Source organism: Nycticebus coucang, chromosome 10 (genome assembly GCF_027406575.1).
Source record: "Nycticebus coucang isolate mNycCou1 chromosome 10, mNycCou1.pri, whole genome shotgun sequence".
Classification (NCBI taxonomy): domain Eukaryota; kingdom Metazoa; phylum Chordata; class Mammalia; order Primates; family Lorisidae; genus Nycticebus; species Nycticebus coucang.
This window is the reverse complement of record NC_069789.1, coordinates 118,017,545-118,032,091: the sequence shown is the minus strand read 5'-3', so window position 1 is coordinate 118,032,091 and position 14,547 is coordinate 118,017,545. Positions and strand designations below refer to the sequence as shown.

The 14,547-nt window shown below is 52.0% G+C and overlaps 1 protein-coding gene across 2 annotated transcripts in view; it reads right to left on the bottom strand.

Annotated features, from left to right (window-relative positions):
• Positions 1 to 1,151: 1,151 nt before the first annotated feature.
• Positions 1,152 to 14,547, bottom strand: part of SLC8A2 (solute carrier family 8 member A2) — a 35,164-nt gene continuing 21,768 nt past the window's right edge. Inside the window, exons 5-10 of one of the 2 annotated variants that reach the window (XM_053605474.1) lie at positions 12,438 to 12,541; positions 12,271 to 12,288; positions 9,824 to 9,948; positions 9,446 to 9,545; positions 4,445 to 4,723; positions 1,152 to 2,952 (exon numbers count right to left, since the gene is read on the bottom strand). In XM_053605474.1, the coding sequence (XP_053461449.1) occupies positions 2,576 to 2,952; positions 4,445 to 4,723; positions 9,446 to 9,545; positions 9,824 to 9,948; positions 12,271 to 12,288; positions 12,438 to 12,541 (1,003 nt within the window). In that variant the 3' untranslated portion in view covers positions 1,152 to 2,575. Of the gene's footprint in view, positions 2,953 to 4,444; positions 4,724 to 9,445; positions 9,546 to 9,823; positions 9,949 to 12,180; positions 12,289 to 12,437; positions 12,542 to 14,547 lie in introns of both variants that reach the window. The other variant, XM_053605473.1, reaches the window with a different exon arrangement.

Below are 14,547 nucleotides of genomic sequence, written 5' to 3'. Positions count from 1 at the left end.
TATCTTCTCCAAACCTGTCTTTCCCAATTATTCCACCTCGGTTCCTCGAGCCTGGGAGAGCCCTCACTGTGCTGCAAGTTCTCTGCGTCGCACACGCCTCCAGATCCCAGATCCCAGATCTCAGGTCCACTCTTCGCCCTTCCCTTTCCTCCTCTGCGGCCCCGCCCCCACCTCGCCGACTGACCTGAGCGCGCACAGCACCTACTGCCTCTCTTGACCTCTGGCTTCGCGTTGGGTTCAGCCAACGGGAGGCGGCAGCAGGCGACTGGCGGGGGTGAGGGGTGTGAGGTGTGTGAGGTTGGGGTGCTGACTTTCCTGGAGCCTTTTCCTCTTGGGCGCGGGCGCGGGACGCCTGCGCTCTGCTACTCTGTAGCCTCGATACCTATCTCTCCGGCCTTAGTAGCCCCCGCGCACCCCTTCAAGCCCAGGTGTGGTAACCGCTCCCCCTGCTGCTAAGCCTGGGGCACTGCACCTTCCCGCGTTTTCTCTAACCCTGCCCACTCCTCAATAGCCCTGGCTGCTCCATTCGAACAAATGCACCACCTCCGTCCTGTATGGATGCTCTTCCGAATACCTTCATCCAGCCCCATCCATTCTCCTCTTATAACTGGTCCTCTTAAGTTCTCTCTGTCCTTCACACCCTATACTCTGTTCTTGCTAACCACTCACAAGTCTGCACACCTTTACACAGGCAGTGTCCTTTATCTGGAGCAACACACACACACCTGCCCCTATTTCAGGATCTGAGAAAGTGACTTGCTTTATTTAGGAAATCCCAAAAGCCCCAGCTCTCTGGTGGGGACATAGCCAGTGGAAGCTTTTGGCTGAAGGGCGGGGGCGTGGCTAGTGGCAGCCCGTGGCCTATGGAGGGGGAGTGGCTAGTGGAAGCCCCCCCAAGATGGTGGGGGCGTGGCCAGTGGCAGCCTGGGACTGATGGGCGAGGGCGTGGCCAGCGGAAGCCTGTCACCAGCGGTGGGGGCGTGGCTAGTGAAAGTCCACCGTGGACTTTTGTCCAGCGTGTAGATGTGGGTGTGACCCGCAGAGCACTAGGGGCCATAAAACCCCAGATTACCTGCTTTCACAGTTGACCATATCTGTCAGAGACTTACTAGTCCCATCCTCCTGAATCCCAACTTCCCACTGGATGACTGTTTTCAGGCAGAATTTCAAAGTTTTATGGCAATTTTTACAGAAATCACAGAAGAGACAGCGACTGATGCTGATGAGTTGGGAAAGAGAAGGGAAGTGGGTAACGGGTCTGGAATGCTGGGGCCAATGCACGATAGGACGATAGAATGCTAAAAACCTGTGGGAAGCAGAAGGTTTGGGGGGTAGCAGGGTCACCCTTGGAGCCCAAGGAATGGGCAGCACGCCCCACACCCCAAGTGTGTCTTATGGGCAGGAAACATTAACAATAAGAAAATGCAGATGGCCTACCAACAGATGGGTGGCCTCCGAAGTTAAAAATGCCCACCCAGATCCCTTGGCCCAGTCCCGCCCTCCCACCCCCCCTCCCCCCACCCCTCATCAGGCAGAGATGTGGCAGCATTTGCTGGCTTGTAGCATTGGTCCTCTGGGACCCTCGGTCTCCTTTTCGAGGGTCCTGCCCGGATTGGCTGGCACTGAGGGCAAAATGAACCTTCTAGATTGTCAGGGGAGATTGGCTGAGCTTCCTTTGATTTCCGGCCTCCTCCCCAAGCCCCTTCTCACGGCTGAGGGAGACTGCTGCCCTTTCAAAAGTTAAGTCTGTCACCCCCCTTCCCCAAGACATGCACCCCCCGCGTCCCCCCTCCCCTAAACACACTATATACACACACAGCCTCTCCCTCCAAGGTGTGGCTGGGCTCTCAGATGTAGTAGGGGGGCCACTGGAATGTGAGAAGTCGCAGGTTCCAAATGCTCCTTCTCCAGCTAAGTCTTGGGGACTTAAACCCCAAATCTCTCCCCTCCCTTCTCCAAGCTTCCAGAATTAGTGTCCTCCCAAGAGCCTGAGCGTAGAATCCAGGAAAGGTATGCGCCCTTTTCAGCACACTTTTCCTCTCCACTGGGACTGAACAGAGCTCCCTGAGGGCTGAGATCTATGACGTCCTGGGATGGATCAGCCTCCTTCCCATGGTCCCCAAGGAGAAAAGGTAAGTTCTGAGGCCCTGGGGCACGAGGAAGGGAGACTTGTGGGAAAGAGCCAGGCAGGGTGTCTGGGGAGAAAGACGTTAAATTCGCTAGAAGAACGGTCACTGGGGTGGATCCATCTCAGGGTGAAAATTTCCCCAGGGGTGTGGATAGTGACTAACAGGGATGGGCTGAAGTAGGGGGGTAATTACTGGGGTTGTTCCTCTGAGGAAGAGCTGGGGACGCTCCTGGCAGGGAGTGGAATGCTGAGCTACTGGTGACAAAGGACAGGGAGATCTGACCCCAGGAGAAAGGGAGGCTGGATCCCAGGAGAGGGAGGCTGAGTCCCAGGAGAGGAGGCTCCGTCTGGAGGGAAAAGGAGATGAGGGTCCAAGAGCAGGTGCAGCCGAGTCCCCTACCCCGGCTTCCCCTCCCCGGGACAGGACAGCAGAGTCTCTGCGGAGGCCTAGAAGCCCCTGATGTGGCAGTACGCCTCCAGGCTGGCGAAGAGAATGTAGAGGAGCCAGAGGCCCAGGAACAGCGCGGTGGTGGCAAGCTTGGGTCCGCGCGGGCCGCCCAGCTCGCCGCCGATGTGTGGCCGGCGCCGGTACAGCAGCACCGCGATGCCCACGAAGGCGAAGACGGTAAACAGCGTGACGGAGAAGGCCAGCGTGCCGGTGCGCACCTCGAAGGGCCGGCCCTGCACCGCCCAGTACACGGCGGCCACCGACCAGGCCACGCCCAGGCCCAGGAACACATTCACCGCATTGGAGCCGGTCACGTTGCCGATGGACGCGTCCGCGCATTGGTCCTGCAGCGCCGCCACCTTGCTGGCAAACGTGTCTGCGGGGGCAGAGACATGCAGGTCGGAGAGGCTACGCGCCCTACCTACACCATGGCATCTGCCCGCCCCCGTCGCCTACTTTCCCTAAGGCCCTACTTTCTGCGGGTCTGCCTCCCATTCCTGGAGCTCTGTGAGAGCCGTGTGGGTTCAAGGCCCCTGACTCCCCTCGAGAGGAAGGGTCGGTCGCCACTTGTATGGCTGCTCTCTTGGGCACCCGCTGCTGGCTTTCCGGGAGACTTGTCTACCCTCAATGGGATCCACTGCCTCTTTTCTGGGGGACTTGCGGCCTCTTTCTTTTTACACCGGCGACTGCTTTCTTTGGGACCCGTTGTCTGTATTTTAGGGGACCTGCTGCCTACTTTTTGAAACTTGCCGCCTGCTTTTGATGTGACCCACTGCCTCCTTTCCGTTGGATCCAGTGCCTTATTTGTGTGGTACTCGCCATCTGCATTCTGTGGGACCCGCCGCCTGCTTCTGCTGGAAATCCCTGTCTGATTTCTATGACCCCACTGGCTGGTTTTCTCTTGAACCCAAACATCCCATTACTACATGGCTGGACAAAAATAAGTGCCAGGACACATCCACGTGCACCCCTTTCCTGGCAGTCCCCCCTGGATTCTATCAGGCACTTTGGTTTCTATGGTCTCCCCAATCCCAATCCTGAACGTCTTGCTGACTCGAGTCTCTGGTGTGGGGACAGGCATCAGAAGGCCGCAGGGAGTGAGATTCCCCACCCAGCTGCCTGCTTTCTGGGCCTACAGCGCCCCCAACTGACTGGTGAACGCGTTGGTAAAGAAAGCAAAGGCTTCAGGTCCCCTACACAAGTCGTAAGAATTTCTGTCTTGCCACCTTGTTTCTGAAGGACCCTTCCCTAGATATATTTGGGAAGAAGGGATCACAGCCATTGTGTTTCTATGGGACATACCCTATAGTTTTGGAGGCCCCACCACCTCATTTCTGTGGCGCCCTCTTCTCTAACATCTGGGGTCTACTTAATTAAACCTCGAGGCTCATGGTCCTTGCCCCTATCATGCCCACCAACATAGTTCCATGGACACTTCTGCTGGTTTCTTGGGGGATGGTGCATTAACATGTTGTTTCTGCGCAAGCCACTGTGCGGTTTCTGTGATGTCTCCACCTTCTTTCTAGGGGATCCCTCTCCCAACACCTGTCTCTTCAATGTGCCGCCAGCATTGAAGGCTGGCTTCCTATAGAACCCATTGTCTTGTCTGGTTTCTACCATTTTCTGCCACTTTAATCCTGTGGGACATTATACGTTCTTGCTTCTGGAGAGGATTCCATTCACACCTTGCATCTATAGGACCACCCCTCCCCCCACCTAGCTTCTAGGGTGCCCCGCCAGCATATTTCTATGGGGCCCACCATCCAAGTCCTGTGTGTCTCCACCTGGTTTCTGCAGGGCCTCTCCCCTGTGCTGCTCCTGTCAGACTTCTCTGGGCCCCACCCAACAAGCAGTGCCCGGGGTGTTACCAGGGATGGAGGTGCCCAGGGCCACGAAGACAACAGCGTTGACAGAGTCCTTGAGACCAACGGTGCAGCCAAAGTGGGAAGCGAGGTCCCCAATGAGGGCGGTGAGCAGACCGATGACCAGGATGCAGACACCAAAGCAGGCCCAACCATGGCAGTACTCGGTGGGGGGCACGCAGGCAAAAAGCACCTTCCAGAACACCGTCAGGAAGTGCATCACGTAGTCAAAGCATGATGGCAGCCGCTCCTCCCGGGACCCGTCCTCCTCCTCCTCCTCGTCCCCTGTGGGCACACCACCCAGCTGGGGCACACACCCTTACCTCTTATTCCTCTCCTACTAAGGCCCCATTTTGTTTAATTTCCAGATAGCAGGTCACCCAAAGCTAATTACTTTCCCAGAACCCTTTGCACCCAGGTGCAGCCATGTGAGCAGCCACACAGATACTTTCCCAGAATCCCTTGCAGCTAGAAGAATAACTGGGCCCAGGTAAAAAAAATGTTTACTTTCCCAGAATCCCTTGAAGCTAGAGGAGGCCATATGTGCACAGCTGAAAATATCCAGCTTCTCAGGATCCTGTTGCTAGAGACAGCCATATTACTAGCTAAAAATATTCCTTTTCCCAGAAGACTTTATAGCTACTGAAAGCCATCTCCACAGCTAGAAATATTCACTTCCTCAGATTCATTGCAGCTAAATTCTGCTAAATATACCCATTTCCGCAGAATCTCTTGCAGCTAGAGAGCTATATACCCAGTTAAATTATTCATTTTCCCAGAGTCCCTTGAGGCTAGCAACAGCATGTCCTCAGATCAAAATACAGAATTCACTTTCTGATAATTCCTTGCAGCAAGCAGTAGCCATGTCCTCAGCTAAGTACTTGTTTTGCCAGAACTTACAACAGGGGCCATCGGACCCAGTCTGGCAATGAGACAGGAACAGAGGGTTTCTGGAATGCTCTAGATTTCCTGATAAGTTATGGCATTGTGCTACATATGAGTTTGTATTGCCTTTTGTAACCTAATTTGATCCACTTTTGACCTGCAGTGACTTCTGAAATGTGAAAGTACAAATGAAAAGTTTTGTCTACCTCACCCTAAACTGAAAACTGTAAGGCAATACACAAGAAACAAGGGACGTGCTTCTGTGTGCCAAGCACCGTGTCTGGAAGGAGGCTGAGAAGAACTACGGTAATCCTGACCAGTCACTCAGAGTGAGTCAAGGAGGAAAAGCTAGGTCAGCCACCAGTCACCCAGCCACTTCCCAGGTTCAACCCGAAGGCTCCCCATCTTGCTCTCTCTCTAAGAAACATCAGAATGTCAGCAAGTAGAGGACACCTGGTGGTGGGGGAGGCAGAGAGAGACTGACTGATTCTGGGGGGTTCAGGTCTTATCTCCCTTTCTCACTTCTCTAGCTTCCTTAGTCATCTGGCTTGTGGCAGAAATAAGTGCTTCAATGTGTATGCGTGTATGTCTGAGACATAGTCTCACTCTCCTGCCCAAGCTAGAGTGCCGTGGTGTCATAGCACACTGGCTCAAACTCCTAGGCTCAAGCAATCCTCTTGCCTCAGCCTCCCAAGTAGCTGGGACTACAGGCATGTGTCACCACACCTGGCTAATTTTTCTATTTTTTTTTTTTTAAGCAAAAACAGAGTCTTGCCCTTGCTCAAGCTGGTCTTCAACTCCTGAGCTCAGGTGACCCACCCACCTCGGCCTCCCAGAGAGCTAGGATTACAGGCATAAGCCACCAGGCCAATGCTTGAATTTATAAATGTCCAACCAAGTGGTTTGTGTGGTTTCTTGGTTCTTCATGCTACATTTCAAAGAATGAAGTTTTTGCTGTGACCCCAAATAAAATGGAATTAGGAACTAAAACTGGAAACTCGAACTCTGCAGGCACACTGCCCCTTCCTGTTTCCCTGCTTCCTCTTTCTTCCTGCTTGGGATAGACTTGAGGGGCAGCAGCCTTCGTGCAACCACAAGGGCAAAAGCTGAGAATGGGAAGAAGAAATAAAGGAGGAGACTTCATGACTTCTTAGTGGCATTTCTGAGCTGCTGCACCAGCTCATTGCCCACTATGGATTCTTTTTGCTCCATGAAACAAATAAACTTGAGTGTGCTCAAGCCACTTATGATTGATTTTTCCATTGTTTGCTGCTGAACTGAACCACTGTGAGACACAGCTGAGGTCAGAGCAGGGAGGCCACACTCTTTGGGAGTGAGGGGCCTGCTATCATTGCATCACTTGGAGCTTCTCCTTGCCCTGCTCCAAATCCTGCCTGGGCTCCCTACTGCCTTCTAGCGCAGGCCTACACTCCTGGGCTTGGCATCGCAGGACCTCCAGGCTCTGACCTCTGCCCACTTCTCCAGTCTCTCCTGTTTGAAGGGAGGCTTGTGGTTATGCCTGTGATCCCAGAGCCACCTCTCTGGTGTCAAACCCTGGATCCACTCTCTGTGCCTTTAGGTGTCTATCTGAGAAATGGGAGTAATCACCGGATTGGCCTCATGAGAAGGTTCTGATGACTGAATGAGTCAGTTGATGCAAAGTGCTCTCAGCAGAGCCTTGCAACCTCCTGTGTTAGTTCCACTGTTTTGGTCATCATTGCTCAAAACCCTTTTCAGAACCTGAAAACCAAGTCCATCCTGCAAAGAGCTTGCAATCTATGAAGAGAAATAAGGGAAATGCAAAAGCACCTCTAAGTGCAAGCTGGGACACGATTTGTCCCTAAAGGAGCAAGAAGGGCCCTTCTCCCTCTTTTCACTGAGCACCTCCAGCAGCTCTGGGCTCACACAGTGAGAATCAAAAGGCAGTTGCTGGGCAGAGTGCAAGGTGATCAAGCACCAATCCCAACCCTGGGGCTCCACGAATCAAATGAGTTCACAGAGGAAGGGACCCTTTAGCCGTACCTGGCACTATGAGTGTGTATTGCCTTTTGTAACCTAATTTGATCCGCTTTTGATGATGATGATGACTACCTTCATCATCATCGTGATTCTTGTTATTGTCATAGAAAACCATTTGGTTTCTATGAATCCGCAACCTGACATATGCTGGGCCTCCAAGGTCACCACCTCATGCCTTGTTTCAGCTTTGCCTCACTCAGCCTCCTTTTTGCTTCACCCACCCTCCACCAAGCCCCCCAGAGGAAATGCTCAGAAGCTCAAAGAGTCCCTTTCCAGCTCCCCGCTGTTGTTGGAATGGGGCTCAGATGAGCTGGCAGGGCTCTCTCCTGCCAGGTACTACAGCCTCAACCCAACCCACCCACTATTTACCTTCTCCTCTCCCCACAAGCTCCTTCTAGCTCCAGGGACTACCCCTATTCAGAACTCTCTGTGGCTTGCAGTGTGTTCCAAATGACGCTCAAGCCTCCTATTGTGGCCCACAAGGACCTGTGAGGTCTGGACTGTGCTGACTTTCAGCTTCATCCTGTACCTCTTCTCCCTACCCCAAACTAGGTGCCCTCCCAAATGTGCCATCATCTCCAGCACTTCCAGACTTCTGTACTTAGCTTCCTCTGGCCCGGAACACCGTCCTTGTCTTCTCCCCCTTCCTGGCTGACATTATTCTCATCTGAAGTCTCAGCCCAGGTGCCACCTCCTCTGTGAAGCTCCCCTGGATGGACCAGGCACACCATCTGGGCTCTCCACAGGATTCTCTGCCCCAGCTTTGTCATTCCGTATAACACATCTGTCCCCCCTACTGGACTGTAAGCTCAATGAGGACAGGGCCAGGGCTATCTCGGCTACCTTTGCATCTCCAACATTGTGTCCCTCAGAATTTGTTTTGAGAATGTGGCTTCCGAGGGAGCTGTCTACAGTCTGGTGTCTCTGCCTGCTACCTGGTATTCTTCCGCCTCGGAAGCCAGATTTCTTTTGGTCCTACTTGCCAGTGTCTTTCCCGCCACAATTCCTTGTATGCTTTCAGGCCTCCCTGAAGCAAACCTCATGTTGTGTAAGAGACGAAACCCCAGATTTATGACCCTTTCTGGACTCCCTGTGGGACTTCAGGCCAGTCTTTCTCTCTGAGCCTCAGTTTCCCTAGTGTATCACAAAAGACCAATGTCAGCCTCCAAGACAGTGTCTGTGGAGCCAAGTGGCATAGTGTCCCTGGCCACAGGGGGGCAGTGCGGGCCTGTCTGAGGCCAAGGAGGCTGGGGACCTACACAGGTGGGAGAGAGCTGGGCTCCCTGGCGACTGTCTCCATGGCAAAGGAGGAGCCGGGCTCTGTCTGGGGAGGCCACATCATTTAACCTGTTCCCACCTCCAGCTGCCTGACACCTGGAGAAAACCCAGGCCGGGACCCCTCCTCCCTTCAACCCAAAGCCAGAACAGAACCCTTGCCCCTCCCCCCAACACTGTCTCTGCCCATCTCTGCACTTCCTGTCTGTGTCTCCTCATCCACCTGCCTCTTTGGTGCTCTGGGTGTCTCTATTCGACTGTTCATTCTCTCTTTCATGCTTTCTCTGTGTCTCTGTCTTTCTCCAATTTCCTGTGTGTGTCTCTCCTGTTGGCATCGGTTCCCTATCTTTCCCTTTGTCTTTCTATACCTGCCTGTTTCTTTATCTTCTTCTTCTTCTTTCTTCTTTTTTTAGAGACAGATTCTCACTTTATCGCCCTCGGTACAGTGCCGTGGCGTCACAGCTCACAGCAACCTCCAGCTCTTGGGCGTTGGCAATTCTCTTGCCTCAGCCTCCCAAGTAGCTGGGACTACAGGCGCCCGCCACAATGCCTGGCTGTTTTTGTTGCAGTTTGGCGGGGGCTGGGTTCAAACCTGCCACCCTTGGTGTATGGGGCCCGGCGCCCTGCTTCTGAGCCACAGGTGCTGCCCTCTTTATCTTCTCGTCTGCCTCTCTTGGGGTCTCTCCTGCCATCTTTCTTTTCTCTGTTGCTCTGTTCTCTCTCCGTCCCTCTTTCCTGCTCCCTGACTTTCATTCATTCCCCTCCCATTTCTGTGTGTCTTGCTCTGTCTCTTCGTCACTCTCTTCTCTCTCCTTCCTCCCCACTTACCTGCGCTCACTGTAATTGCCTCTAAAAACTGCTCCCTCCATGAATGGGTCCCAATTACCAAGGCCAAGTTCGTTTTCTTGATGAGTTTATCCACCGTGTTCTGGGGATGAGAGAGTGGGGGAGAGATCATTGCAACTCAGCCACCTGGGCAGCTACAGGAGGGGCACTGGAGCTGGGGACTCACACCCCATGCGCAGGGGTTCTCAACCTTCCACCCCCGAGTCCTACCAGCAAGCAAAGAGAAGGGGGACATGCCCTATCTGTGGTGCTGACACAGGGCCCTTGGTCATCCTGCCCTCAGTGTTCCCTTGTTTCTAGGCCCTCCCCATGGGAATGACCCAGGCCAGCCCTGAGAAAAGTGAGGCCCCAGCAAATCACCTTAAAATCATATGACTCCTCAATGATGACCTCCAGCCGGCAGTTTTCCCCGAGAACTGGCTTGCCCATCTCTGCTATCCTCCGGGCCTCTTCCTCCTCAGCTGTCAGTTTCCTGTCCCCTTCCCCTGCAGCATGAGCGATTGGAGTTAGACTCCCAGAAGCTGCCTAAGTGGGCCTGTGATACTTTCACTACCTGTTCCCCTAGATAGAGAAAATCTATCTGATCTCTTCTGAGAAGCCTCCTTGGTGACTCCTCCTAGCTTGAATCTGACTACCTTCACCCTCAGCCCATGGACTGGTCCATGAAGTTTAGTTGGTGGGCTCTAGGGTTCACATGGTGGGGGCTGTGTGACCTTGAGCAATGCCATAGCCAGTTTATGCCTCAGTTTTCAATCTGTAAAATGGGCACAATAACAGTACCTACCTATAAGGTGATTGTGAGAGTTAAATGAGCTAATTTATGTGAAGTGCTTAGAATAGTGCCCAGCTCACAACAAATATTCGATAAATGTTATTTTCTTTATTTTTATCACCATCATCATCACCCTGGTGGAAAGAGGCCTGGTCTCTATGTCCAAGCTCTGGAAACATCCTAGAGGGTGTCTTGAGTGGTTAGGAAACAGGAGAATAAAAATCTTGGACCCAGACCCACCTATATCCTGGCCCCAAGCTCATTTATCTCCCCAGGGTATGTTCACCCTTCACTCCAAGCCCAGCACCAGCCCAACCCTGCCTCTGGTCCACAACTCTGAGCTTCTCACTGTGACCTCAAATATAAACCTGTCACCTACACTGATTCCAAGACCCAACTTTTAACCCTGGATCTGACCTCAACCCAACTTCAACCCTCAAATCCCAATCTCAACTCCAATACTCACCATAACTTAGCCCATCTATGACCCCAAGCCAAATCCTAAACTCCAACTCCAGACCTTACTCCAGTCCTACACTTGACCACAAACCTCAGTCCCAACTTCCAATTCTGTCACCATCACTAACACAGAACTTAGCCAAGTGGCAAAAACTGCTGTGTGTTCACCTGAGCCTGTTTCCTCCCCACCCTGGGTAAACAGCTGGACTACATTTCCCAGCCTTCATTGCAGCTGAGTGTGCCCAGGTGACTGAGTTATGCATGATGGAATGTGGGCAGAAGCCACGGACGGTCCTTACAGGTTAAGCCCTCCCCTCCCAAACCTCCCAAGTGATCCTCCAAACTCTCTTGCCTTCTTTGCCAGCTGGAAGGAGAGGGTCTAGAGACAATGCCAAAGCTCCATGGCACAGTGGAGCCACAAGATAGAATGGCCACATGGCAGAAGAAACCCATCCACCCACCCACTAGGAGCACTCTTTAAAAACTTTGCCAGAGAAGAAAATAACTTTTTGTCTTAGTTAAGTTACTGGGATTTGCAGGTCTGTTTGTTCTAGCAGCTTATATTACTTATTCTACCTACCTAATACAATCTTTAGTCTAACCCTAATCCTAACCCTTAGCCCCAATTCTGACCTTGACCCCAAATCGGTCAGGATACCCAAGCCACTGACCCTAGCCCCAGCTCTCACCTCAATCTCTGACCTGTCTCCATTTCTAATTAAAATCCCGTGGACTCCACTACTCACTTCAAACTCCAACCTTGGCTTTGACCTAAATCTTATCTTAATTCTGATCCTGTCACAGGTCCAGAAAATCACCACTACTTTAACTCTAACCTTGACCCAGTCTTAATACTAGATTTTTGTTTGTTTGTTTGAGACAGAGTCATTTTGTGACCCTTGGTAGACAGCACACAGCAACCTCAAACTCTTGGGCTCAAGCTATCTTCTTGACTCAGCCTCCCAAGTAGTTGGGACTACATGCACCCACCACAATGCCCTATTAGTTTTAGAGAGAGGGTCTCGCTCTTGCTTAGGCTGGTCTTGAATTCATGAGCTCAAGTGATCCACCCGCCTCGGCCTTCCAGATTGCTAGGATTATAAGGGTTAGCCACCATTCCCCACCCCTAATACTGGTCTTAAATCCCAACCCTACCTCAGTCCTAATCTGATCTTGCCACAAGTGCAGAAAACCACCTTTACCTTAACTCTAACCTTGATCCAGTCCTAATACTGGTCTTCAATCCCAACCCTAGCTCTCAGTCCTAATCAACCCCAAACCTGATTCCCTCTGACCCCACCACAAACCCAGATCCAAGCCTATGACTTATTCTTCCCATAATCTTGACTGCAGACACAATCTTGAAATCCAAATCTCTAACTGTATTCCCAAACTCCCACATGCCCCACCAACTCTAAGGCCAACTCCAACCTTCACTCAGCACTGAATCTGACTTATTTCACCTCCAGCCTGCCTCAGCCCCGACCTGAAAGGGTAGCTCTGGGGCTCTGGCCCTCCCTGAGGCCCTCCTCCAATGGCTCCTCCACACTCAAAGCCTGGAGGTGACTCCACTCACCTTGATTGAGTAGCAGAGCTGGGGAGAGACAGAGACAGGGAGACAGTGAGATCACGTCCCTCAAAGCTTCAGGTTTGTGAGCTTGAAGGAATGCCCATAATTAACCCCCACAGATCCCCCAGCCCTGAACCCCTTAACTCTCCCACAGCCCCTGGGTCACCCCTTACCTGAAATCCCTCGCTTAAGCCATTGGGGCTGGCCCAGCTCAATGAAGAAATTATCCTTTTTCTCATATTCCTCATCATCGACTATCTTCACCTGAAGAGTTTTCCTGGGCAAGAGGGAGGCAGAACACCCAGATAAGGCCTCTTCCCAGGATGAGGTAACCTTCCCATCAGCGCCCAGCTTTTTGAGCACCCCTTCTATCCCAGGCTCCATAACCTTATTTAATCCTCACATTCACCCTAGGAGGAAGCTCTATTATTATCCCTGCTTCACATAAGCAAGCCCAGATGCTGGTGTGGAAGCCGGGGTTTATTAAAGTGAAACAACATGAGCTCACAGATGAGATAGGACTTGAACTTTCATCTGTCATAATCTGGAGTCTTAACCCCTCCACTCCAGCCCAGAGACCCTCACCTCCTACCTGGACTATTATAGTCACCTCCCTAAATAATCCTGTGCTTCAGCTTCCCCTCCCATGGTCTGTTCTCCCGACAGCAGCCAGAGAGAACCTAATCCAAATCAAATTGGGTTCCTCCCTGATGCAACACATTTGCATGGCACCCATCTCACTCAGAATAGCAGCGAAAGTTCCTAGAATGGCCCACAAGGCCCTATGCAATCTGGCCCTTGTCACTTTCTGGCCCCCTCATCATTCCAAGTCTGTTGGTGCCTCAGGGCCTTTGCATTAGCTGTTCCCTCTGCCTAGAGCACACTTACCCCAGGCTCACTCCCTTGGCTCCTCCAGTGCTCTGTTTAAACTTCACTTTCTCAGTGAGGCCCACTCCCACATCCTCATATAATAGTCAAAGCCAACCCCGCCTTCACCCTAGCAGTCCTAGCCCTCTTAACCCAGTTCTGTCTTCTTTCTGTATCACTGTCTAACACACCATCTAATATATTTATTTATTAATTATTATTATTATTATTTTTTTAGAGACAGAGTCTCACTTTATTGCCCTTGGTGGAGTGCTGTGGCATCACAGCTCACAGCAACCTCAAACACTTGGGCTTAAGCAATTCTCTTTCCTCAGTCTCCAGAGTAGCTGGGATTACAGGTGCCTGCCACAACACCCAGCTATTTTTTGTTGTTGTTGTTGCAATTTGGCCGGGGCCAGGTTCGAACCCACCAAACTGGGTATACGGGGCTGGTGCCCTACTCACTGAGCCACGGACGCCGCCCCATCTAATATATTTATTTATTTTAATTGTTTGCCAGTTGCCTACCCACTTTAAAATTTCAGTTCTACCTGGTAAGGTCACTTACATTCTTTGCTGTATCCCCAACACTTGGAACAGAGCCTGGCACATAGTAGGCCCTCCAGAAGTATTTTGTTAACTCAAATCCTTTAGCACAGAAAACCCTCAGCCTCCTTCCCTCTCTGTCCTGAGTGTCAATTGACATTCCCAGCATCTCCACTCCCATGGTGACCAGGGAGTGGCAAGGAATAGCCAAAAGTTACCTATCCCCAGCAGGCATACAACCCACCCTCCTCAATTACAAGAACCCACAACCCTGGAATGCCCACAGCTCTGCCACTCACAATTCTTTCAGCTGCAGGGACCATGTAGTCCCACAAGACTTGGCCCCAGAACCCAGAAACGCAAACACCCAGCCTACACAGTCACCCAATCGAGGAAGCACAGCCGATCACACCGCCCACACCCACACGCCATCACACTCTGCAGCCATTCTCCATGCAGTGGCAAAATCACACAGACCAGATGCCCATCAGTTGGCATGACACCTCCAGACAGCCTCAGTGATGTTGCCACCCTGCAGACCCCCACTATGGTATCATGTTCCTTCCTTATATCTCACTCTTTATGTCTCTTGGTGCCTCTGTTTATCCTCTTCAGTGCCTCCCCCTGCATCTCTGTCTCTACATTTCCCTTTTTCTCTCCACCTGTCTCTCAGCTTCTCCACCTCCCCATCTCTCTGACTTTTTGTCTCTCTCTGTTTCCCACCCTCCCTCTTAGTATCAACCAATCTCTCTGCCCATCTTTATTCTATTCTTCTCTCCCCACCTCTGTCTCTCAGTGTCCAAAGAACGGGAGAACAATGCCAACACAATCCAAGCACAAAGGATTCTACTGGACAGTCATTCAGCAGAC